We start from the raw sequence: 24,612 nt of genomic DNA on the forward strand, positions 1-24,612 counted from the left end.
GGTGATTATCCAACTCAGCATCTGAACCACTAACAATGCCAGAATATTTTTAAGCCTGTCAAAGCTACTGAAATGCATCTCCTTATCGAAAAGGAAAACCTGTGCTTCCGTTTGTGTGGGACGCCCCAATTAGACCATGGGAAGGTTAAAAAAAAACATGGCACTTTTCTTTTTTAAGAGTAAGAAGTAATTTTGTGAGATAGTTCTGAGCACCTACCAGGAAGACCCACAATATCTGGTAAACAACATACTAGGAAAAGGCAGGGCCCTGGTTGAAGGAGCGACATGGTGCTGGGGCTCCAGAGAGGAGGCTAGTTCTCCTCCTGAAAATTTCCCTCAAAACCTAGGAAGCGACCCACTTTATGCCCGCGTGTGTCAGTAGGAAAGAAGACCACACCACTGGCCCCTTGTCTCATAGGGACCTTCCCTCTGCAGCTTCACTGAAAGGTCTAACTTAGAAATATAGTTTAAAGAGTATCTTTAAAATCAGTAATGTTCGTTCTGCATCATTTGCAATTTACATTTTCTTCTGCTCCACGTGCAGAAATCCTGAATTTCTGTCCAGCACCAGCCTATACACACTGGATTAATGGTTATATCTATACTATTTAGCTAGGACTGTCACGGAACGCCTCTATTTAAGCATGGAACTTTGAAGGGTAAATGAACTGGATGTTAAGATTCACCACACCAAACGTACCGGCTTAGTCGTTCTTTTAAAAAAGCCAAGGCATGCCATGCCCATTGCAGCTTTTCCAAAGTCACCCCTTCCCCCCCCCCCCAAAGAAAAGGTGGGTAGGAGAAAGGCCAGCAGGGGCTGTGTTAGATAAGAAATCAATGTGCATCTTCAGAGAAGATAAGTTCTTGGCAATATTCACAGTATAATGCATACAAAAACCCTCACCAGGTATAAATACACAGTGCAAAAACAAACCAACAAAATTTTACAAAGCCGAAGATAAAAGATACTCCTAGTTATGCCAATCAGTAAACAGATTCAAGTTTTGGTCAAGTGAAGCAAAATACCGAGACCAGTGAATGCTTCCCCCCCCCAATCCACCCACCCTGGTCTCTGAGAAAAGCCATTGGGTTGACCTTTAAGGCAAGTGCTCTCCTCCTGAGGTATCGAAAAGGCTGCACAGCGCAAAACACACACCCCTTGGAGCACCTTGCATTCTGTTGAGGAAGGCGATACCAGACTGAGGGATCTGAGGGTGGGAGGGAAAGAGAGAGAGGGTGGTCTACAGCAGTTGTCGGTTCAACGGTCCTGCTGGAAAGGGAGGCTCCCTGAATTGAGCACAGCTGTCTTCTGAGGGAGACCGTCCGTGTCTCGAAGTTCTACCAAGGCAGGAACAGGTGACATCTTTACTGGACCACTCAATAAATAATAATTTTTTAAAAAACAGCGAGGATTCAACTCATCGTCATCACGCTGTGCACCAGATTCTTGTGAGTGGTTCCAAAATTATAGGTTGCACAAACACGGAAACGTAACACAAACCATTGTCTTCTTCACCACCAAGTTCAGTTTTGGGGCGTTTTGGTGGCCCGTGTTACATATTTCTACTGCCGCTCAGACAAGCCAGCTTGCTTCTCAAGGGGTTGGCAACGGTGAATATATACTGCAATCAGGGGTGTCTTAATGGCTGTCATTCACTTCAACGCCATTCCAGTTGACTGAGGGGTACCGTCCCATCCGATCCAAGCTAACAGCCCCTGTGTTAAAGGAGGCTCCTGTTCTGACACTGCTGCCAGCCAAGGCCTAACACACTAGTTCATCCTCCACACTGCTATAGACTCTCATAGCTATATACTGATTATAATCATCATCATCTTAAAACTGCAGAACTGGAAGAGGAACTCGGAGTCCAGCCCCTTGTCAAGGAGGCACAGTGGGGAATCAAAACTTCCAACTTCTGGTAATGCAGCCAGAGACCTAAACCACCAAGCTATCCAGCAGTTCATCATGTATTTCAACAATTAATTTGGAACGTCATCTATGGGCTGCCACCAGATCTTCCGACACTGTTGTTTAAATGCTGTAGTTTTCCGACTGGAGCTGAAAATCAGTAGTTTTGAAAGTCCGTCTTTAAGGAGTACACATCACTGCTGTTGTTCCAAATTTGTTTTCAACCAGCTGTAAGAGCAGAACCTTGCTAATTAGTACTCATGATTAGAAGACACCAAAGACACTGCTGTATTAGCATCTGGGAATAAGACGAAAGAGGTGAAGTAGGCAGAGGCAGTGGACTCAGTGTTCGATGCCCACACCGCAGGAGAAACTGCACTCTTATCACTAAAATTAAGAATTACCATTCAGTAGGTTAATGAGTAAAAACCATGGCAGAAAGACACTTCTCCAACAGCTTTATGTGCCCCATTGTAGGGTGCTGACACTTTTTCAAGTTTCCCCCAGTTCCAAAGGAGCCAGATTCTGTTGTAGAGCAGTGGTATAAGCAGACATCACCCTCTCAATGAATAAGGCCACAAGTTTTGCCAACGGCTCTGGGCAGTGAAACATCAACAGTCAGGGAGGCAACAGGAGGGAATGTGATAGTTCATATAAGTTGAAAGACACCCAAAGGAGCTGCACATGTAGGATCTTTTCCTCACTCCAGTCTTCTCCCACCACCAACGGAGTCCTCTTCTGCTTCTCCTGTGTTTGTCCGTATAGATGTTTTAGGATATTTTCTTAGCTGGGAGACGAAGTAAATCCAGACAGAATCTAAAGAAAGGGACAGTACTGTAGAAGGCAAAAGTAATGAGCTTCCCGTGAACCATAGTCATGATTGTCTGGTGGCCTGATGCCCAAATTCGATACCAGGGGCCATAGAAGGGATCCGAGATGGCCGGGCACAGCATGTTATTCAGATTCACCTCTGTGGCCTTAAAAAAGAAGAGGGAAGGAGAGAAGGATGCTTCAGTTACTCTTATAAGGACCATCTGTTTGCTCAATTCACTTAGAAACCAACAACCAACATAAGAGTTCCCCATCTCAAATATGTCCAGGGCTATGTTTGCTTTCTATGACTGAGGAAGAGAAGGTCGGCTAGCATGGAGTTGGTCTTGCCTTTCCCAGAGCTAACTTTGGCTTCTTCGTGGTTGGGTGGCCATCTTGGTTAACAAGGGGGGGAAGGAGAGCGAGGCCCTCCACCCTGGATGAAGATTGAGGTCATTCAACGACAGCCATCAGCTTCATTTAAAGCAAGCTGCCAGTCAAGAAGTCTACAGACAGAACAACCCCCCCGTGCATTGCTCTTGACCCCATGGAGCTTCGGGGCGCCAGTTGTTAAAACTGCAGTGCTGCAGCCAAAATGGCTCATGACCTGGGCTGAACCCCAGGTAGCCAGCTTCGAGGTTCACTCGGCCTTCCATCCTTCCTAGGTGGGTAAAATGAGTACCCAGCTCACCAATGGGTGGGTGTGCCATGGGTAGCCTGTATACAGTGGTGCCTCGCTTAACGATTGCCTTGTTAAATGACAAAACCGCTATACGATGACTGTTTTGTGATTGCTTTTGTGATCGCAAAACAATGTTTTAATAGGCAAAATCCGCTTTGCGATGATCGGTTCCCTGCTTTGGGAACCGATTCTTCACATTACGACGTTTTTAAAACAGCTGATCGACGGCTTCAAAATGGCCACCTGCTGTGTAAAATGGCTCCCCGCTGTGTTTTTGCATGGATTCCTCGCTATACAGGCACCGAAAATGGCCACCCCTATGGAGGATCTTCGCTGGACGGTGAGTTTTTCAGCCCATTGGAATACATTGAATGGGTTTTCAATGCGTTTCAATGGGATTTTTTATTTCGCTTAATGAGGACTTCGCTCTACAGCAATTTCGCTGGAACGGATTATCCTCGTTAAGCGAGGCACCACAGTTATTAAAAACGGTAAACTGCCCAGAGAGTGCTTTAAGCATTGTGGCTTTCCAGTGTCACCTCCAGTCCTTTGATTCTTACTTGTACATTAACACAAGAGGCAGATGCAATAAACCAGAACTTTTTACTCACCAGTCCCAGAATCTGTAGGGCCGTAAAGTGGTAGATGAACATCAACCCCGTGGCTAATAAAGCCCACCAGAAATTACAGAAAGGCTCAGGGGTGTAGATACCTGTTACGGAGGGCGTGAGGTAAGGGACGGAAAGAGAGAGTGGGAAAGAGGTGAAGTTATTCAGTGAGGTTGCTGGGCTTCCCAAATAACAGCAGTCCCTCTTTAGTGAGATGTTACCATGTAGTTCTCAGAAGCCAAACCATGGAATGCGCAGATCTGCAAGAGGAAAAACCAGCTGCCTCAAATTCGTCTTTAAAAAACCTCAAGGCTGTGGGACAGAGCAGGGCATAAATCAGGCACTGAAGACGAAGGGGGTGTTGGAGGCTTCTAGCTTTACCCCCCGGTTACCCCCCCAGTGACAATGTCCATGCTGTAAATCTCCCTGGGAGAAGAGCAGCTCTTTTGGAAAGCCTCCATGCTCACAAATACGGTTCACTTTTCCTGAAAGGAGAACTGGACTCTGGTTACCGCACAAATTCATCCCACGTAGTCATTCTGTTCCAAATACTGCAAAACCCCCACACACACTTTGCCATCCTAAAACTGGTGTGTCTCAAATGACTCGCAGCATGCACCGAAATAAAAAATAATAATTGCACAAATATATAATGCGCAATAGCCAGCCCAAACGAGAAAAAAACCATACAGCCAGTGAGATTATTGAGAGCCTGGGCAAAACTTTGGGTGGTGGGTGTACACCCGTGGCCTGTGCCTCTTTGTACGGAGAACTAGGTACCGTATTTTTCGCACCATAAGATGCACTTTTCCCCACAAAACAGGGGGGGAGTCTGTGCGTCTTATGGAGCGAAGAAAACAGATTATATTTTCCTGTTTTCTTCTCCTAAAAAATTGGTGCGTCTTATGGAAAGGTGCGTCTTATGGAGCGAAAAATACGGTAGTTACACTCCACGTGCAAACGCCTAAGCTGTACCCATAAAACAGCAACCAGTCTCCAGACGTACGACTAAAAGCAAAGTGCCTGGGGGGAAAATCCATCCTGTGATGTACGTGTGGACTTTTAAGTTCTTCACACTGGTACAAACCCGACAAAGTGGTTTTTTAGTCCATGAAAGCTTGTGTATTGTACAATGATATATTTTTAGTGATCTATAAAGGGATTGCCTATTTTTGCATTTGTGTTTTATTTTGTTCAGGCCACACGGCGAACCCTTACTTGGAGCAAAACGAGGATGCTTTGCAATTTTTTTCCCCCAAAAGGAACTGGGCCTGGAATTCCAAATTGGAATTCCACAAGATTAAGCATCCTGTCCTTCACAGCCCCCTTTGCTTCACCCTCTTGGAGATTGGGGAACCTCCCCAGGATATAGTAGTCATGGTGCTGTGAACTTCTCTAGAGATAACTTGACGGAGCAGCCCATATAAAGGAGGAGGTAACCACAAATCTATGGAACACACAGCATAAATAAGCAAGGGCTGAATCACAACCTATTGTGCTGACGAATATTCTCCCTTTCCTACTGGCAAAAAAAGGGGGAGGGCTGGATGCTTTCCAACCCGTTGATCAGGAGAGTTTGTGCTTCTTAATCAACAGGCCCCCTTCATCTGGCGCTCACCCATCTCTTAGAATTCACGGAGGTGGACGACAGTGCTTGCATCTTGCGTTGCTGTTCACCAGCCACGTTCCTTCCACAACCCTTTGCAAAGGCAAAGACCTCAACTACAACTTTGCTTCTCTCTGAGCCGATTGTTCGTTGGGTTTTACAGAGACAGAGAGGAAGTTAATCGGGCTCCCATCAACAGTCTAGGGCCAGCGCTAGAGGGCAGCAGACGACTGCACGTCCATAAAAAGACTGGCTTGTCTTGGGAAGAAGAACACGAGCATCCCTACAGGCTCAGGGGGAAAAAAGGGTCTTTTTCATCAGCATCCCTTGTTCTCACGGCCAACGACAAGAGGCTCCGAAGAGGTTATCCCAAGGGAGGCGGATGAGAACCACCAAGAAGTTGCATGTTTTTTTACCCGAGAACCCAACCTACATTATTTATACATTTAATTCCTGTTCCCATGAACCGGTGGGGTGGGGAACAAAGTGTGGCTCGCGGGGAGACCCATGCTGTTCCCAAGACTCTGGAGGTGGCCCACCCCCCTGCAGGAGCAAAAACAGACACACCGCCGTACCTCTTTTCCGCAGAAGGTAGATGGGGACAATGTACAGCATGACATGCTGGATGTAGTAGATCTCCATTTCAAAAGGGAGCTGAGGAAAAGAAGCAGAGGGGGGGGGTGAAATCTGTTAAGTGCTATGGACACATTTATTTAGATAACTATTTTAGCTCTCTGGAGAAGGACACGTAAAGCTATCACAGGAATCATCCCTTGTGCCTGGGAAAATGAAAAACGCAAATAAAAATGGATGTCATGCAGCATTTTTAGATTAGGAATCTTTCCAACCCCCTGATTTTATGCCATTCAGAAATTAGTCTTCCCTACATATCAAACCTAAAACCAACATTATTATTGACTTTTTTCAGGCGGTCCCTCTTAGCGTACGTCGTACCTTTATGCATCTTTTTTTCCTATAAACTAAATAACACAAAGGAACTGTACACTATCGCAATTCAATAAAAAATGGTTTCCAAGCAAAGTTCTAAATTTGCTCACTCATGTTTTTCCTGATTACTGCCAGTGACAGGAAATAAGGGAGAGGGTGATAACTCAGAGGCTGTCATGAGGCTGCATTTAAGCCTTTAAAAATTTTGGTTTTTTAAAACCACTTTTATAACAGCCAAGCAACCTGCAACCTGGCGACATATGCACAAAAGGGCGATGGTCTTCTTTCCCTGATATGGCAGCCGGGTCAAGGAGGCAGCTGCTCAGCCTCCCACGGGGCCGGAAGAGGTCAAAGGTAGGCAGAAGAGACGGCAAAGGGCTTCAAAGATGGGCCATTGGGTGGAAGGACATCGAGATGCCCAGGAAAGAGGGCAAAACCTTCGCACAGCGGCCATTTCCCTCTGAAATCGGCACAAAGCTTTCCTTGCAGTCACTTCAGAAGCAGCAGGCCTTCTTTGTGTGCGTCCCCCTCTTGGGGGGTTGTTATGGGGGGCCCGTCTTCTTCCTTTTCCTCCCTTCTTTAGGCTCTCCAACAGCGATGCGCCCTGGTTAAGCTCCCTTTCTTGTGGAAGTGGCAGCAATCATATCTACACCGGCATTTCTCTCTCTTTTTTTTCTTAAAAATTAATCCCCGCCATCCCTTTTCAGAAAGCACAGCCTTCCCACGAGGACTGGTTTCTCATACATGCCCATACACGCCGACGTTAACTTCCTGCTCCAAAAGGTCAAGGAAGAAATGATCTTACCAGGGAGGGCTGCAACACATAGACTGTAAGGTGACCTGTGACACACACACAAAAGACACACAGAGAAAACACACTGGACGACCCACCTAAGATGGGAAACACTGTGCCTGACCACCCAACCGGCCCTTCTCTAACGCAACCGGCATCTTGTTAGTGGCAGCCTGCCACAATGAATCCTGCAATTCACATACGTGTTGCCCATGAAATGCTCGCCAATGGAAACAAACAAGCACAAGTGCAAACGTTTGCATACGGTATTATATAACGTCCACAAACCGGGAGGGTTTCACCCTGGGAGGGAGGAGTCAGACGCCAGTGGAATCCAGCCAAGCCAATAAAGCTGGCTTTACGGTGTCATCAGGGCCATTTCAGGAAATCATCCTCCACCACACCTACAGGAAGCAACTGAGCTTCCAACGGCAGGCCAGGCTTAAGTTTGTTTCTCCGAAAGGCTTACAAACGTTGAACAGCAAGACCATCAACAAAAGCGTTCAAGCTCTGAAAAAGGAAAGACCAGATCTGGTCAATTTTCTGGTCCATCTATTCTAGCGACTCCTCGGCCCAACAGCGCCAGGTTTTTACATTGAGCAAAAGCCTTCCTCGCCTTCTCATCTAGACAATCCTTTTTAAATGGAAAAGCCAGGGCTCCGTTGGTCTACAGTCATTTCTGTGCCTCCATCAGTGTGAGAGGACCGTACAGAGGGGCTGACTTACTGACCTATTGTTCCTTGATGCTCACATAAAAATGCCCCTCATGGTTTGGGACCCCGTTACTAGTCGGAGCGTCTCTTCCCAAGGCCATCCTCCCGCATCACCCGATCCCTCCCAGGGTATGCTCCTCCAGGTGGCCACCACGAAGGAGGACAGAAAATCTTCAACACGAATCCAGGCCTTCTCGGCAGTGGCACCTTCTCTCCAGGGTTGAGCTGTACCCCCTCCCTCCCTGCCCATTTTTAAGAGTCCGCTGAAGACTCTTCTATTTCGAGAGGCCTTTGAAGGCAGCCTCACTTGAATGTTTGGCCTCTTGCCGTCTTATTTTGCCTGTCCTCTCTCTATTACAATATTCTTTTACTCTTTTTGTTATATCCTTTTGGCTTTATATGTAAACTGCCTAGAATAGTGCTATGTGATAATGCGTTGGTATATAAATGAGTAAACAGCTAAATTCTTGCCCTATACGTAATAATCTCAGAACTCCAGAGCTGGAGGGAACCCGATAGATCACTGAGTCCAGGAGGCCCAGCGGGGAATCGAACCCCCAACCTCTGGTTCCTCAGCCAGAGACCTAAGCCGCTGAGCTATCCAAGCAGTTCATAGAAATATTTTATTTTAATGAGTTTGGTTCTAGTTGAGTAGAGACACAACAGTAGCAAGACTGTTCCTGTCCATATAATACATTCTATTTTAATTTTTTTTTAATCTGGCTTTCATCATCATCATCCACTCCACCCTCCATTTCTTACATGGCAAAAATTAAGCTACAAAAGCTTGTGGGCTGCACCAGGATACAGTAGATGTAGCTGAATATGAGCCAACAGTATGATGTGGCTACAAATGCCATTTTAGGCTGCATTAACAGAAGTACAGTCTCCAAACCCCACAAGGTACTCGTTCTCCTCTGTTCGGCGCTGGTTAGGCCTTATCTTGAGTACTGTGTCCAGCTCTGGACACAGCACCTGAAGAAGGATGCTAACAAACTGGAACAAGTTCAGAGGAGGGTGACAAGGAGGAGGATCAGGGGGGCCAAAAACCAAGCCTTATGAGGAAAGACTGAAAGAATTGGGCATCTTTAGCCTTGAGAAAAGAAGACTGAGGGGAGAGAGGATAGCATTTTTCAAATATTTGAAAGGCTGTCATACAGAGGAGAGGCAGGATCTGTTCTCGATCATCCCAGAATGCAGGACACACAACAATGGGCTCAAGTTAAAGGAAGCCAGATTTCGGTTGGATATCAGGAAAAATGTCCTAACTGTTAGAGCAGTACGACAGTGGAACCAGTGACCTCGGAAGTTGGAGAGCACTCCAACACTGGAGGCATTCAAGAAAAACTTAAGATAATCACCTGGCAGATCTGCTTTGATGGTGTTCCTGCGCTGAGCAGGGGGTTGGACTCAATGGCCTTATATAGGTCCCATCCAACTTCATGATTCTGTGATTCAGCTCTCGCTTGAGTACATGTTCGAAATTTGGCTGGCACGGATATCACGTGTAGGACCGGTGTAGATGCTGTGTTCTATTGCTAAAGCAGTTTGCAGATCTTAAAAGAACAGCAGCTACAGGGGGCATCATAGCTACCTAGTTCTAGCAAGATGAGAAGAGACAGGAAGCCCTCAGCCTCCAGGTCCTGTTCTATTTTTATCTTATCTTTAGCTATGTTTTCAAGAACATTTGTTGAGGAAGGGGGGAAAAAAACCAGAAAGACACATACTGCTAACAAGAGCTTGCAAGTTCAAAAACTGCTCAGTACAACACACATAAACGCTCTCTTTGCCCCAGAAGAAATAAAATCATTCTCTAAAACAGCCACCGTGGTGTGGTCTTTATTTGACTTTGCTTTGCAAAACGATTTATACAGAAAAAGTCGTACAAGGAGCTTCACTAAGACTTTACATACCCAAATCCTTTTGGAGTAGCTTTGGGCTCAGTGTTTAAATCCTGCTAATCTCCTCATTTCCAATCCAATGCTTTTTAGAAGGATACTGTACACAAGTGACTATTATAAACATATTTATGCCCTCGTTCAAAAACATTTTTCCAGGATGGGTGGCTCACAAGAGGGCATTTAATATGTAAATGGAGCAAATAAAATAAGCTGAAGCACATCAAACTGGAAAAGTAGCAGAAAATGATAATCAGGATTAAAATTGTGTCAACAACAACAAAAATTCAAAAAAATAAAGAGTTTTCACCTGATATTTGTTTAGTGACAATAAAGGCAAGCTTCAATGAAATAGCAACTACAAAGTGTGCTACACCACACAGTTGGATCACTTTGATACCATTTTCAAAATGCCGTGGTTCAAGCCAATGAAATCTGGAGATCCATTCTCCAGTGAGACACGCAAGATTCTCTGCTAACCGGTTCTCTTGCACTCCCTTGTATTACAGTGGCGAAGTCTAAATATACTGTATTTATTAAATATGCTTATTGACTTTCTACCCTACTGCATGTTACATTCATGGACTTTCCACAGCTTTCTACACCACTTACTAACATTCCACAGAATCAGTGTTTCTTTATAAATGGCCGATGGAAGTACAGTCTTGCCCCGCTTAACAATTACCCTGTATAATGACGAATCCGCTTCACGACGATGTTTTTGCGATCGCAATTGCGATCACAAAACAATGTTTTAATGGGGTTTTTTCGCTTTGCGACGATCGGTTCCCTGCTTTGGGAACCAATTCTTCACATTACGATGATCAAAACAGCTGATTGTTGGGTTTTCAAAATGGCCACCGGCTGCTCAAAATGGCTCCCCGCTGTTTTTAGGAGGCATTTTTTCACACTACAGGCACCGAAAATGGCCGCCCCTATGGCGGATCTTCGCTGGACGAGCAGGTATTCAGCCCATTGGAACGCATTGAACAGTTTTCAATGCATTTCAATGTGCTTTTTTATTTCGCTTGACATTTTCGCTCTACAGTGATTTCACTGGAACGAATTAACGTCGTCAAGCGAGGCACCACTGTACAGGAAAAGAGACCGGATTCAAGAACCCGCCAGCTCTAGCCATCCCCAACTTAGAAAGTTACAAAATAAAGAACCAAGATGCCATTCGGTTCAAAAGGGAAGAAAACAACCTTTCTTCTCTCCCGCGCTAAATTTCCCCCTTCAGTTTCACCTTAGTGCTAACATCTCCATCAAGGCTAGCTTTAACCACATTTCAACCATGTTCCCAGCCAGAAGCAACACTGAAATGTGTGGACGCATTAAGCCACTGCAGTTAACACTGATGGGAGAAAGGAATTCATACATGGGGGGGGGGGAGTGCCCATGAATGCCTGCAGGCTTCTTCAAAAAACTTTCTAATCAGTGTGGTGTGATGGTTTGAGTGTTAGTCTGGAATCTGAAAGATTCAGGTCCTAAAGATTCCCAGTGAGACAACAAATCCACTGGGCTGGTCACTCTCAGCCTTATTTTCAGTTGTGAGAATAATGTGGGTAAGGGGGGGAGTGCTACATAAGCTATCTTGAACTCCCTAGAGGAAAGGCAGGATATATTAAATACAGTAGGAATCCCGTATCCACTATCCGCTGATTCACTTATCTGCTGCCTGAAAATATTAAAATTTTAAAAACCAGAAATGTGTATTTAAACATATTTCCATGATGTAGTTACCAGAAATGGCCACTAGAGACCATGATATGATCCAGGCTCTAGGTTCTCTATTATCCACGGTTTTCGGCATCTGCAGGAAGCGGGGCTTGGAACCAATCGTGGTCCTACTGTAATAAACAGATCAGGAAATCCCTTGATCTGACTGTCCCGGAAGGCCTGGACATGCAGAGAAACATGGGGCCACAACTGCTGTCATTCAACAGACCTGCTAGGTCATTTGGGCAGTGGAGGCAAGCAGCCGCGTGTTAAGAGAGGCAGTGGAGTGAAACTCTGAACCCTAAACCCGCATTCTGACAGAAGGAGAAGCCAGCCTTCTTCAGCGTTCTAATGAAAGATAAGGGGGAAGGTTGGCACAAGGTGACTTCCGTGGCTTCCTGCTGCCAGGGGGGGTGCCTAAAAATAACAAGGGAACCTCATTTCCATCCACGGTTTGTTTAGCGTGATGCATGTGAACTGGGCACATGGATTTGTCTCTCCCGGGAACAAGCCACGGAAATAAACCGGTTTCACAGAATGTCTGCCTTACTGCCGGATCTGAACCCGTCTTCAATAACCGTCAGGGAGTTGCGAAAGCGAACCCTGGGAAGATCTTTGGTTCAGAGGTCATGGGGGATTCAAACGGCACCTTGCATTCGTTAAGATGGGTTCATTAGCTCCCAAGCTTTTTAAAAGGAGAACGGGGGGGGGGGGGGGAAGGCGATTCCTGCCGTTGGCAGTGGAGGAAGCTCAGAGGTGGCACAGAAGAGAAGCTCTTGAATTGACTTCTGCTGTTAAAGACAGATGGCATTTGATCGGCCCGCTTCCATGACAGGCGAAAACTTCCCTCCCACCCTAATTAAAACAAGCCAACAAAGGGGGGGGGGAGGACGGATTAGAACGAAAGGCGTGCGACCGATCGAGCATGGCCTTTATTTGATCGGCTTTTCTGAAGATTAAGCAATTAAACTTCCCAGGCCAAAGTTTTAAAGGACAAAATGATGGGTGTGTCTCTTCCCCCCCCCCCACTTGCTTATTTCTTAATATATGGGTAGTGGGGTGTGGGGACTAATTATGGACCTCACAAGCTTCCAGGGACGGTACTATATCTCCCTCCATAGGGCCAGGAGGCTCATCCTGCCAAACTGCATTCTTCTAGGATTCCAGAAGTGGAAGACTTTTTTTGTTTTGATTTTGGTTTGGTTTTTTGCTGACTTCCAGAGGCCACGGGAACCTGTGGGAGGCACTACGGTTTGCGCAGCCTAATCTAAAGCTAGCAGCTCGCTCGGCTTATCCTGCTTCCCCAAAGCCACCCCATATAAAGTGGTCCACAGAGGCAGTGCTTTAAATTGCACCAGCACGAACTCGCTTTTCCACGCAGGCTCGCAGATGGCAATAAACACGGTGGCATTTTGAATTTGGTAAAAATTCAGGTGGTACACGGGCTTGGTAATTCCACTCATTCAGAAATCGAATTCGGAAGAGGTATTCCAACTTTTATACCGCACAACATTCATTCTGCTAAAGCCATCAGAATAATGTCATGTAATTACTGCGGTCAAGCCCAGATTATATGATACACATAATGTATACCATCTAATTAATTATAACCAGGGGTGGTCAGAGTGACGGGCTGGAGTCAAAGCATTCGGAGAAGAGAAGCTTCCTTCTTTTCCTGCCACAAATCCAGTTGGCCAATAATAATTTACTTTAATTGCTGTAGCCACACTGGGAAAACATTTTCAGGGGAATCCCTGATGAAAAGGGAAAAGACAGGTCATTTTCCTACCCTTATGGCCAGCATCCACCCTGCTATTCTCGAAGTCAAACAGAAGTTGCCTCGCACGGAGAGTGACCTGCCATTTACTCTGTCACTTTGGAAATTACTAATGAGTAGACAGAGCGCCATACAAAGAAAGTAGTCAGGTAAGCAGCTTAGTAATGATATGCGTCTCACTGTAGCTCCTCTTAGCTAATACCATGGTAATCTTAAGTAATGAAGGTAATCATTAATCTCATTAATCCTCGGATGCTAATTTTTAGGAGACTATCTGCTTAACATTCCCTGTATTTGCATGCAGGTGAGGCAAAACTGCTGAAGCATTCATATCTGCAAAATGAGATTTATTCATTTGCCATTTTAATGAATTCTTCCTGATCAGCATCAACCAACTGATATAGACTATGTGTTGTTCTAAACACTAAATAAAGTTTGCAAAAGTATTTGTACAAACTTGTATTTTCCTCCAAAATGTTAAGGCTTGAACATTTTTAATAGCTCCCCCAAGAGAAAAGAAAATGTTTCTTTATAATGAAAAGGATCTCAGCCAACACCCTCACTAAATAAACCTGACCCATTTTAAAACAAGGCTTTCCCTGTTTACAACACAGAACTATTTCCTGGTTTCAAAATCTGTAACAGTTCAGCATAGGGAAAAAGCATGCAACTTGTTTAAAGACCAGTCACATGTGAAAATCATATAGGTGCAGTAAAGCTATGGATTTGCAACACATACAGACTGAAATCCTGCTGCTTGGTGTAGTCAATTACCCTAGAGAAGGCCCACTGAATCAGTGGTAGATTGGGTGAGTCAAGTTCTCCATAAGTTTCATTGATTCAAGTGGGCCTACTCTAGTTACCACTTATTGCGCTAAAAGTTGCAAAAGAGCAGGCCTGTTTGAATGAATGGAGGAGGAGGTGGACTCAACCAATCCCCATGGATTCAAGGGGCCTACTCTGAAGCAGCAGGATGTCAACCATTATCTATGAACAGTAGACTCCAGGCAGGAAGAACATCACCATCATCATCATTTTAGAACTGCACAGTTGACAGAGACTCTATAGATCATTAAGTCCAGCCTCTGTTCAAGGAGGCACCAAGGGGAAATCAAACTCCCAACCTCGGGCTCTCCCTCTGTCCATTCAGAACCGAACCCCGTCTAGATTCTCATGAAACAGCGTAGGACTCTCTCACAGCTTAAGTCACCTCAGGTTGACAGAGTAACACAACTATGTTGAATGGCTGGTAATCTGGACTTTGATTGTTGCATGATAAACAGCCTGGATTGCAAAACAGATAAGTGAGAGTGACACTCTATTATCACACGCTACGTGTGGTCAAAGATCCCTGCGTCCCTGTTACAACGGATGCTGCCAAGTCAGCACAGTGAGTCGGGTCATGTGCAGGCACCTCCTGGCTGGCATTACAAAGATCGTTCCTTTTCCAGAAGAAAGAGTGATGGAGAAAAGCGATGAAAGGGTCTACACAGAAACAGAGCGCATGGACAGATTTTTGTTTTACTCACCAGCCGGGTATTAACCACAGGAAACAACAAGGCCAAGAGTGCCCCGTTCAGCATATGCATTTGCAACCTAATAAGAGAAAAGCACAGAGTTATCGCTGTGTAGCAGCATCGACTCAATGCCACGAGATCCTTGCTGGTCTGGTTTTCATGCAAAGAGCAAGCACCGTTTAGCATTTCAAGAACAAGCCCAGGTGATGTTGAGCCTTGTACATCACCTTTTGCTTTCTTGTGTGGCGACCAGAAGTCTGGAGTTTGCTTTTTATGAGCTACTGTATTTTTCTGTGTATAAGACGCGCCCATGTATAAGACACCCCCCCACTTTTCTATCCCAGAATTAAGAAATCTAAGTGGGGCTTAGCAAGTGGAGGGGAAAGCAGGGATCAAAGTCCTGCAGGATCACTTTGATCCCTGCTTTCCCCTCCACTTATTTTTGTTCTCTCCTCAGCTTACTTCCGTGTATAAGACGACCCTCAATTTTTAAAGATTTTAAACAAAAGTATAATCTTATACACAGAAAAATACAGTAATGGTGTTGGCCAACACATTCATCATAACTACGGCTAGTCACTATATAAACATGTATATAAATTAAAATAAAACATTTGAAGCATACCTTTGGTTAACAGAGATAAAGCAAATAGTATTTATTTACTGTACATCTCAGAATATCTCACGACAGACACAAAACCTTGGTGAGAATCACTTTGAAACTCAACGTGGTTCACAGTACATTTTGCCATCCACATCGCCTTTAAGTCCGTGGGTTTTGGTTTCACGCAAGTAACGGAAGCTGTATTTACTTGTCTAAATCATTTGTTGGAGCTTGGCGAAAGAATTACCTGAAGAGAATCATCGCAAAGTGGCAGGGGGGACAGGCCAGCAGAAAAATCTGTAATATTGGAGGGGGGAAAATAACAACAGTTACCAACGTGTTTTCACATCAAGCACAAAACAAGCAGGTCTCTTTTAGTGGAAACCTTCTCTCTTAAGCACAAGAAGGAATTTCAAGCAAAGCATGGCTTTGGTCTTCAATCAAGAGTGTAAAGACGCAGTTCTGACTTTCTTCAACATCGTTCTCCTTGTTTTGACGGGTGATGAATACACAGGGACACTTCGTATCCATGGCTGCTCCAAATCGCTGCTATTTGCAATCTCAGTCCTTATCAGAGGAGATAACTCTGCTTGCTAACCACCTGGGACAGAGGGATTCATACACTTACCAACCAGCCCTTGCCTTCCTCTAAAAAGGCTATGCTCCTGTTATTCTATTATTCCTCAATATTCTTCTCTTGCTGCTTATTAGCAGGGCTAAAGGATGCAGCTTTTCAAAAGCTGGTAATAAAAGTATTAATTCATGGCGTGCTTTTTTTTGTTCCTGTTGCCCTATTAATTTTCTATGTTCCTGGTGCTTTTAATGCATTTACCATGTCATTCTCTTATCAATATTTATTCACTTCTTACAAGACTGTTTTGATTTCCGCCCCCCACCCACCCAGCACGAATCTTTTGTTTAGGCTTTTGTTTGGTGTTTTTGTTTGTTTGTTTGTTTGCTCTGTCCTGCAGGGCTCGGATGGCAAGCGACCGTTTCTGGAACGGCAGTGTATACAAATAAAGGGAGGATGAGGAAGGAAGCCAGGATTCTAAAGTCTCTGCTTTGCAGGCAGATTTTACAAGTTGCACCTAGCCTTGGTCTCTTCAATCACTGTTCCTCCAAACTACGCTGCCACCTCCTTTAAAACAGAGTTAGGCTCTCATGTGTCGGCAACTGAATCCAGCAGGACCCTCATATCCATGGGATCAGTACCCACCGATTCACTTATCTGCTGCTTAAAAATGCTAAATAAAAAAACTCAGAAATATAATATATTTTTTTCAGGATGTATTTACCAAATATGGCCACTAGAGGAAGCCCAAGACCATGCAATGCATAACATTCCATATTTCCACGTTTTTCGGCATCCACAGGAGGGGTCCCGGAATGGATCCACTGAGGATACCGTGGTTCTACTGAATTCTATTTGCCGATCCAGAAAGTTGTGGATCGTACCCTCACCTCCCCCCTATGTTCACCTTCAGCAGAGATAATAGTCACATAGCAAGCCTGGCTACCATTTAGAGAAGTCACTTAAAAAAACAACCCTCCAACTTCCAAGAAACCAGGATGTGCCTTCTGGGAGTTGTAGTGTCAAAAGGGAGCCTTTCCCACCACCTGCTAGGACAGTCCGTAGTACAGTTCTGACTGCCGAGTTCTGAACCTTTTTCGGAAACACCGTGCAGGGGGACTGGGACTTGATCGGCTTCACCAGCCAAGGAAACCAAACAAGTTTCTATCGGCTGATCCGAATACTTAAAAAGAGGGGGGCAGACGCACCGTAACCAAAACACACTGTTTTTCTAGCTGAGACTTTCAGAGTTGCCAGCCAAACACCAAGTTGATTTTTTCTTTCTTTTTTGCAACAGCCTTTATTTACTACTCTCCCTCATCTGCCCTTTTAGGAGACAATTATCAACTAAGGCATGAGGACAGAAAGGAGGGCTAGGAATCACCGCTCGGTCTCATCACCTGCCCTGACCCCTTTTAGCAAACAGCAGCCCGGCTGAGAAACGGAACGTTCTGTTGTTTTCAGAAAGATTACCTGCGCTGGTTCAAGATTTTTTAAAAAAATCAATGAATTCCACCATTCAGCAATACTGTTAATATGAGTGAACATGTCACAGAAATAAATAGGCAAGCTTCTGAATCCTCCCAAACTTTTCTTTTGTGTTGTGTTTGTTTTAGCAATGGGTGGATCAGATACATAATATGGGAAGGTACAGGCCTGTCCACAAAAGGGGATGGATGATTGTCGTGGCCATGAAATCTACCGCTGGACGGGGTCCCAAGGCAGAGACTGGAGACTGAATGAATCATTGCTAGGTGTGTAGGTATCAGGTTACGCCTAGTAATAAGCACAGAGACAAAACAGCAGGGGCTGGTCTCGGATTTTTTTTTGGAATACATAAAGGCTGGCTACCATCCAGAGCTGCTGATGAGCTTTAGAGTCGAAGGCATTCAGAATTTTACACTCCCTCGTGGCCTTTTCACGGATCCTTTTCTATTCGAAACCGAACAGTCACTTGATTGAAGAACACGGAATTACTGCAATTATAACCGGGGCAAAACGCCAGCTTCAGAACACAAAGCAACCACTTCTGTTTCATTGCCCAAACTAACTTTTCAGAAATATCAATGTCCATGCGGCCTGTTTCAAGGCCACCCGAAACATTAACGTGAAATGTGATCCTCTGGTTCCAGATGAATTCGGAGGCTCACATCCAATGTCAGCTCGACCACTGGCCCTTCTCCAGCTATGGCTCGAGTAGCCCTGCTCGGCCATGTTAAGCGCAAGGATCGCATCCTTTCCTGCACCACCCCGCTCTCTGTGCTACTCGACGCGTTCGTTCACAAAACCAGTCATTTCTAAACATCGTTCAAATTCCCATCCTGAGCTGAAGTTTGGATCTGTCTCGTGATATCTGGGGAGATGTCACAAGGTAGATGTTATTTCTGCTGCCGCAAATCATAAGACTTGAGCTAATGGATGTCAAAAGCTAAGAAGAAGCTCCTGATAGCAATTATTGCTCTACTGGGATGTGGACCGCTCTGGAAGGTGGAGGACTCTCTGGCGTCGTTTTTAAATGCCGTCAGATCGCCTCCAACTCAAGGTGACTCTAGGAAGGATCAAAAAAGGTCCTGTCCTTAACAGCCCTGCTCAACTCTTGTAGACTTGAGCCTGTGGCTTCTTTTAGGGAGTTCCCCCATCTCGTATTGGGTCTTCCTCTTTTCCTGCCGCCTTCCATTTTTCCTAGCATGATTGTCTTTTCCCACTTGTTCATTTTTTTGGCCATCCAGGGTCTCTGGAAAGCTCTCCTCCAGCACTTTCATTGCGCGTTATAAAACAGAACGTAGATGGCCGTCTGTCAGGGATGCATTAGCCGCAGACTCCTGAAGTGGCAAATTGACCACCATGAGCCCCTTCCAGCTCTAAAATTCTGTGACTAACAGGTGTACTAATTCCAATGGGAACTGTATGGCATTTCTCCAGATGCTGAGAAAACTGCCAGCATGCATCGTTACTGGCCATACTAATGTGAGTTAAGTCCACTGGCAACTGGTAGGATAAAAAAAAATACCTGATCTCCTAGACCATACGAATGAGAATCCTTGTAACTACTCCACTCCGGTGCATATTTAATCCCTAATATTTGTATAATAGAAATGCCCACAGGAAACTGTTACCTAAGCCGTCGGTGACTGCCCTGCTTCCATTCTCTCTAAGCATATTCAGTTGGTAGCCCACGCTGCTGAACTCTTTCAGAGCAAAGCGTGGTTCCAGAAACACGATAGCTAAAACCAGAAGCAATTCAGCTTACAGGATATTAATAATAGATGGACACAAATGCGATCAATGCAAGGGGAAGCCTGGGGTATTTGCTAAAGGACGCACACGACTGAAGAAATAGCATTAAACAAAGCCAGGGAAAGAAGAGAAAAACCTTTGCAAACAAACCGCATGAAGCCTTTAGACAAGTTCTAAATGCAGCTCCAATGCACGGGGAAAAAAACTCAACAGGAGCCCTAGAAAGGACGCTAGGAGGAAGACAAGAGGTTCAAAGCAGAACATGTCACGGGTCTAACGGAGCCTTAAGTGCTTTTTCCCAGGATCCCGCACAAAGCTTTCCTCCAAAGCAGGTGACCACCAGACATTTGGGGAAGAAACTGGACCGGAGGGTGAGGCCAGAGAGGACGGCAAGCCTTTGGGTCGGAGTCCCGAGTTCAAGTCTTTGCTACCAAGTCCCGAATCCCAAGCCTGAATCCCTGTTAAAAACAAGCTCTCTCCCCCGCCCCCCCCGCAGAAAAAAGGGAAAGGGTGGGTGGGTTCGAATTGAGACAAAGTCATTAAAAAACAAAAGGTGAGTCGATGGGGCAACTTAAGACTGGATGAGGCCCTCCTTTGGTTTAAAATCTGTAGTTGGTCTTCTCTAAAGAAAGATGCTACCAAATAGCGAAGCGAAAACTGGTGCACAAGCTTACGTGTACTTTCCTGTAATGCAACACAGTTGCTCCAGTATCTCAATTTCTCTTCCCTCCATCATCTCAGATCTTTTTTCCCACAAACTATTTAACATTTTCAGCATTTAACTATCATTCCATCGACGGAAAACTCTTTATGTAAAACCACACAACTAGAGGACAAGAATATTGCTCGAGATTTTTTTAAAAGCTGTATCGACTCGGCTGCCTTCTGATCCCCTGTGAACAAAACCAGATTCCTATTCTCCTTGCTGTTTCAGTTTTTATAGGGCAACATTTCCTCCACTTCTTCTGTCTCTCTCTTTTTTTTAAGCAGTCTGTTGATTTCAAAAGACGGCTGAAAAATAACAATAATAAATTCAATTGGAGGCCTCAAAAGAAACATCCTTTCAGACATGATTTGGTTTTTTTTTAGGCTTACGAGCCGACGACTTCTCTCTTCTGTGCCCAGTGGGGACAGAAAAACTTTACATGTCCAAAGAAGCGGGAGAGAAAGGAGGGGAAGACGTCAGTCTGAATTTCATCTGTGCCAAAAAAGTATTTAAAGCAAGTAGCTTCTGGCAGTTTTTGTCACCTTGGTGCCCTCCAAATGTGATGGAAGACACATCCCATAATTCCCAGGGAGCTTAGGTGGAAAGGTGCCAGAAATGTGGAAGCCAAAAAGTTCAGGGCTTTACCTTCAGGACTTCCACGTTTTCGCACAGGGCTGTTGGGGGGCTCTTTTGCAAAGCTGGGGGGTTATCCCCAGGGGAGAAGGCATCCTGATTCAGGGTCTCCCCACCACCCACAGAAAGTACGTAATCCTTGATACAGTTGACCTCTACCTCGTCAACGCTAAATTGAGCCACTGGAAAGGGACTTTGTGAGACAGAAATGTCACTCTTCCGAATGGACGCTGGTGACGCCGGCTTGTTTCATGTCCTCTCTGCCCAAATTTTCTGCCATTCGAAGGTTGTCTCAAACTCTGCAACGGGGCCAGTTATGAGAAAGGCAGGAGCGTCTGCGCAAGACGACGAGGAAGAGAAATCTGGACCTTCCTGTTACAGCCAAGGGAGTCTCTATAACAGCGACACCCATTCCTGGAGAAGTCTGAACGGGCTACGATGGCACGTTGCCTTAGTTATATCTCGGCTGGATTGCCCTAAGGCGCTGTACGTGGGGCGGCCAATGGAAAGTGTCAGGAAATTTTGGCGGGTCCAAAACTCAGCAGCCAGATTGCTGACTGGGGCTGCTTACAGGGATCACATAATGACCCCCTCTGTTACAATAGCTCCACTCGCTGGCGATCCATTTCAAGGCACAATTCAAAGATACGGTTCTAACTTACAAAGCCCTAAATGGCTTGGGTTTGAGCTATCTCAAAGGCTGTGTCTCCCCATTATGAGCCTGCTCAGATGTTTAGATCATCAGGGGAGGCCTTTCTCTCGGTCCCACCACCTTCACAGATGTGTTTGGTGGGGATACAGAAGGCGGCCTTCTCTGCTGCTGCTCATAGACTGTGGAACTCCCTCCCACTGGAGGCCTGGCTGGCCCCCTCTTGGCTGTCCTTCCGCAAGCAGGCAAAAAAAAAATCTTTCTCTTCAGGCAAGGTTTTCCTTAATGGCTGGTGGTCTGAGTAGAGTTTTTAAATGGATTGTTATTCCTCACTGTTCTGAATGTCTTTTGATGATGCCTGTTTTTTTAGTATGGTATTTATTTGACCTTTTTTTTTTACTGTTTGTATACTCACAGTTGTTAGCTTTAATGCTTTTTTATGATGTAAGCCACCTTGGCTCCATTTAAGGAGAAAGGCAGGGGGGAAATGTATCAAATAAATAAACAAAATACCGAAAAAGAAGAGAGGCTACGAAAGTTTGCAGCTATAGAAAAGGCACTATGTCTATCCAAAGAAGCAACAGCATGAAAAATAAAAATAAAACGGTTGATTCTTCTGCATGATATTCCAGACTAAGCACAAAGATCAATGCTTTCATTGATTTGGGCCGATCCCAGCGCATTAAGTAAAATGAAACTGTGTTTTCTGTCATTAAGCATGACAGTCTCAGACTTTCCAATGTGGTCAAACTTGGTTTTAAAAAGGTCCCTTTTGCAAAAAGGCTCTGGAATGGATCAGCTGGAGGTCAATTAAGCCCTTCAAAAGCTCCTGTGCATAAAGTGAGAAGGGACATTGTTAACAGGGTGGGGTGGGGGAACTATATTTCCTTATTTGACCAGAGGTTAAGGACGCATCCAATATTTAGGGAATGTGTTTACAGAAGCAGCTAACCCTTTATATATTTCAAAAGTCAAACAGAGGTAGAAGAGGCTTCTGAACTGAAACAGCAATTAAGATTCCACACTCCAGCTGCTAATTACACTAACAGCAGCGGAAGACAAAGTTCTGCCTAATTTAGACTTCTATCTGCTAAATATGCAAGACTGTAGCTGTGAATGTGTTTTGTGTAAAAAATAAAGCGTCTTGAAGGATCAATGTGTTTCTTCAGGTCCAATAAAAGAGAAAGGGTGAGATCCTGTTTCTTAGCCACACCTTAGGCTCACTACACCAGTCCCAATGAAACAATGAGGACTTGGTGAGTCAATTCTTCCATAGGCCCCACTGAGTCAAATGGATCTAGTCTACTGGTGACGCACTTTACAAGTAAGTTGCAATTATAGGAGGACCATTTGAATCAATGGAACTTACGGAGGAGCTGACTCCCCAAATCCTCCCTGATTCAATGGACCTTCTCTAGTGAACTTTCTACACTGAGCAACAGGATTTCAACCGAATAATTTAAAGCTCAATTACACTCTTTTTTGCTTTACCTGCAGCAGGCTAGGCCCTAGGGAATTTTTTTTACAAAGTCTAAACTGAATGTGCTTCAAAACGATGGATGAGGAGTAATATTTGAAAGCATTGAAGTAAAACAGAATGATCTAGAATCTGGTTACTTGTACAGTGCTTTGCACAGTAATCTGGTAGTTTGTACAGCGCTTTGTACAAAAGGGATGGATGACATGTCCCCTGTCAAAGTACTAAAGTTAAAAAAAAAAACTATGGGTTCAGACTGTGGCACGCAGCTAATCAACATACTGTGGCTGGTTAGCAGAGGTAGGTTCATACATTCCAACAGGCCAGGTTTCAACAAACTAGAATGTAATGGTTTAGCAAAATCAGTGTGGATGTCCACAAAAATGTTACTTGCCTTGAAAGAGATAAAACACTGATATTTATTACAGCGGTTACTAAGGTGAAATAAACCTTGCAAGAAAAAAAAGAGGGCAGAAGATAATAGTAAAATCCCAACATGGACAGGAATAGCAGGAGCGCGATGCAGAAGAGAAATAACAAAGAAACTAAAAAAGAAGCTACAGTGGAGGAAAGCGGGGGGGGAAAGGAGATGATGGGGGGGAACCCTCAAAAATAGACAGGAGAAAAACAAATATAAATCTAGGAAAGCCGAAGATTCTATTGCTGATTGCAATACTTACATATCCGAGCAGACAATTTTTCTAAGTATAGGTGCTTATGAGTTGAGACTTCTGGATTTTAATTTATCTTACTAAATTCTTTATCTTGCTGGTCAAGGGACCGGTTTCAAAGCCTTCCTGAAAAAATTCAGTTTCGTGCCTAATGCCTCTGGCCTGTCCCGAAGTGTTTCCTGGCCCTCATAGAGCTTGGCTCTGCTTTTCACAGCCTTCAGTGAAACATGGGTTGGACCAGCGTACTACGTTCCCTGTTTCTACCTCCTTCTCAAGCGTCCGAGGACACATTCAGCTCCGTGATGGGCCCCTTCATCGGCCCATCAGCTTTTCACACAGGAGTGTCAAGAAGCGCAAAAGAATTCCAAATTGAATTAATGCAACTCCACACGTTGAAGGGTTCATTAGACCCTCCCGCTTCGTATTATACAAAAATACGCAGCAAATGCATGAACGCTGAATTCCACTGTGCCACATGTGTGCACGTAATAATTCCAACTTCTAGAACAGTTGTCTGAAGCTGGTATAAATAAAACAGCTATAAGCAGGGTTGGGGACTCGATTCACGAGACTCGCTGTCAAATCGGACTTAATTTGCACCACAATTTGGACTTAGTTCACACCACAAATTGACTCGGATTCAACTCACAACTCACCCAACCTCTCCCTTTTTTAATGGGGGGGAGCTTGTTTTTAACCGGGACTCGGATTGGGTGTGTGTGACTTGGTACCAAAGACTCAGAGACTTGTCTACATCCTTGACTATAAGGCCTTTATATTCAATATAAAACTGGTGGCTGTTTCTTAGAAAATATTAACGGAGGAAAGTGCTAAGGCCTCCCAAAGCTACCTTACTTAGGAATCGTGTTCACTGTCTCAATCTTGAATCAGTTTCCTGCCTCTGTCAAATACCTAGCCCAGTTCAGAAACATCGCACACATGATAAGACTGCTCCTTTCATCATGCACACCCTTGATCTTTTTGAAAAATGGAAGCTTTTTCAACTCTTCCCAGATGGTATTTATGTTACTACCTCCTATAACTGATTACAGTCTACCCAGGCTGAAGGACGCCATCAAGGAAT

The 24,612-nt window shown here is 44.7% G+C and overlaps 1 protein-coding gene across 3 annotated transcripts in view; it reads right to left on the reverse strand.

Moving 5' to 3' along the window:
• Window positions 1–846: 846 nt before the first annotated feature.
• The window catches only part of TMEM164 (transmembrane protein 164), a 31,195-nt gene continuing 7,429 nt past the window's right edge, over window positions 847–24,612 (reverse strand). For 2 of the 3 annotated variants that reach the window (XM_078380784.1, XM_078380783.1), the window contains 5 exons: window positions 15,832–15,881; window positions 14,993–15,059; window positions 6,191–6,269; window positions 4,013–4,113; window positions 847–2,886 (listed from right to left, as the gene is read on the reverse strand). In XM_078380784.1, coding sequence (XP_078236910.1) covers window positions 2,680–2,886; window positions 4,013–4,113; window positions 6,191–6,269; window positions 14,993–15,059; window positions 15,832–15,881 — 504 coding nt within the window. In that variant the 3' untranslated portion in view covers window positions 847–2,679. The remainder of the gene's footprint in view (window positions 2,887–4,012; window positions 4,114–6,190; window positions 6,270–14,992; window positions 15,060–15,831; window positions 15,882–24,612) is intronic. The other variant, XM_078380785.1, reaches the window with a different exon arrangement.

Source organism: Pogona vitticeps, chromosome 11, assembly GCF_051106095.1.
Source record: "Pogona vitticeps strain Pit_001003342236 chromosome 11, PviZW2.1, whole genome shotgun sequence".
In the NCBI taxonomy this organism is placed as follows: domain Eukaryota; kingdom Metazoa; phylum Chordata; class Lepidosauria; order Squamata; family Agamidae; genus Pogona; species Pogona vitticeps.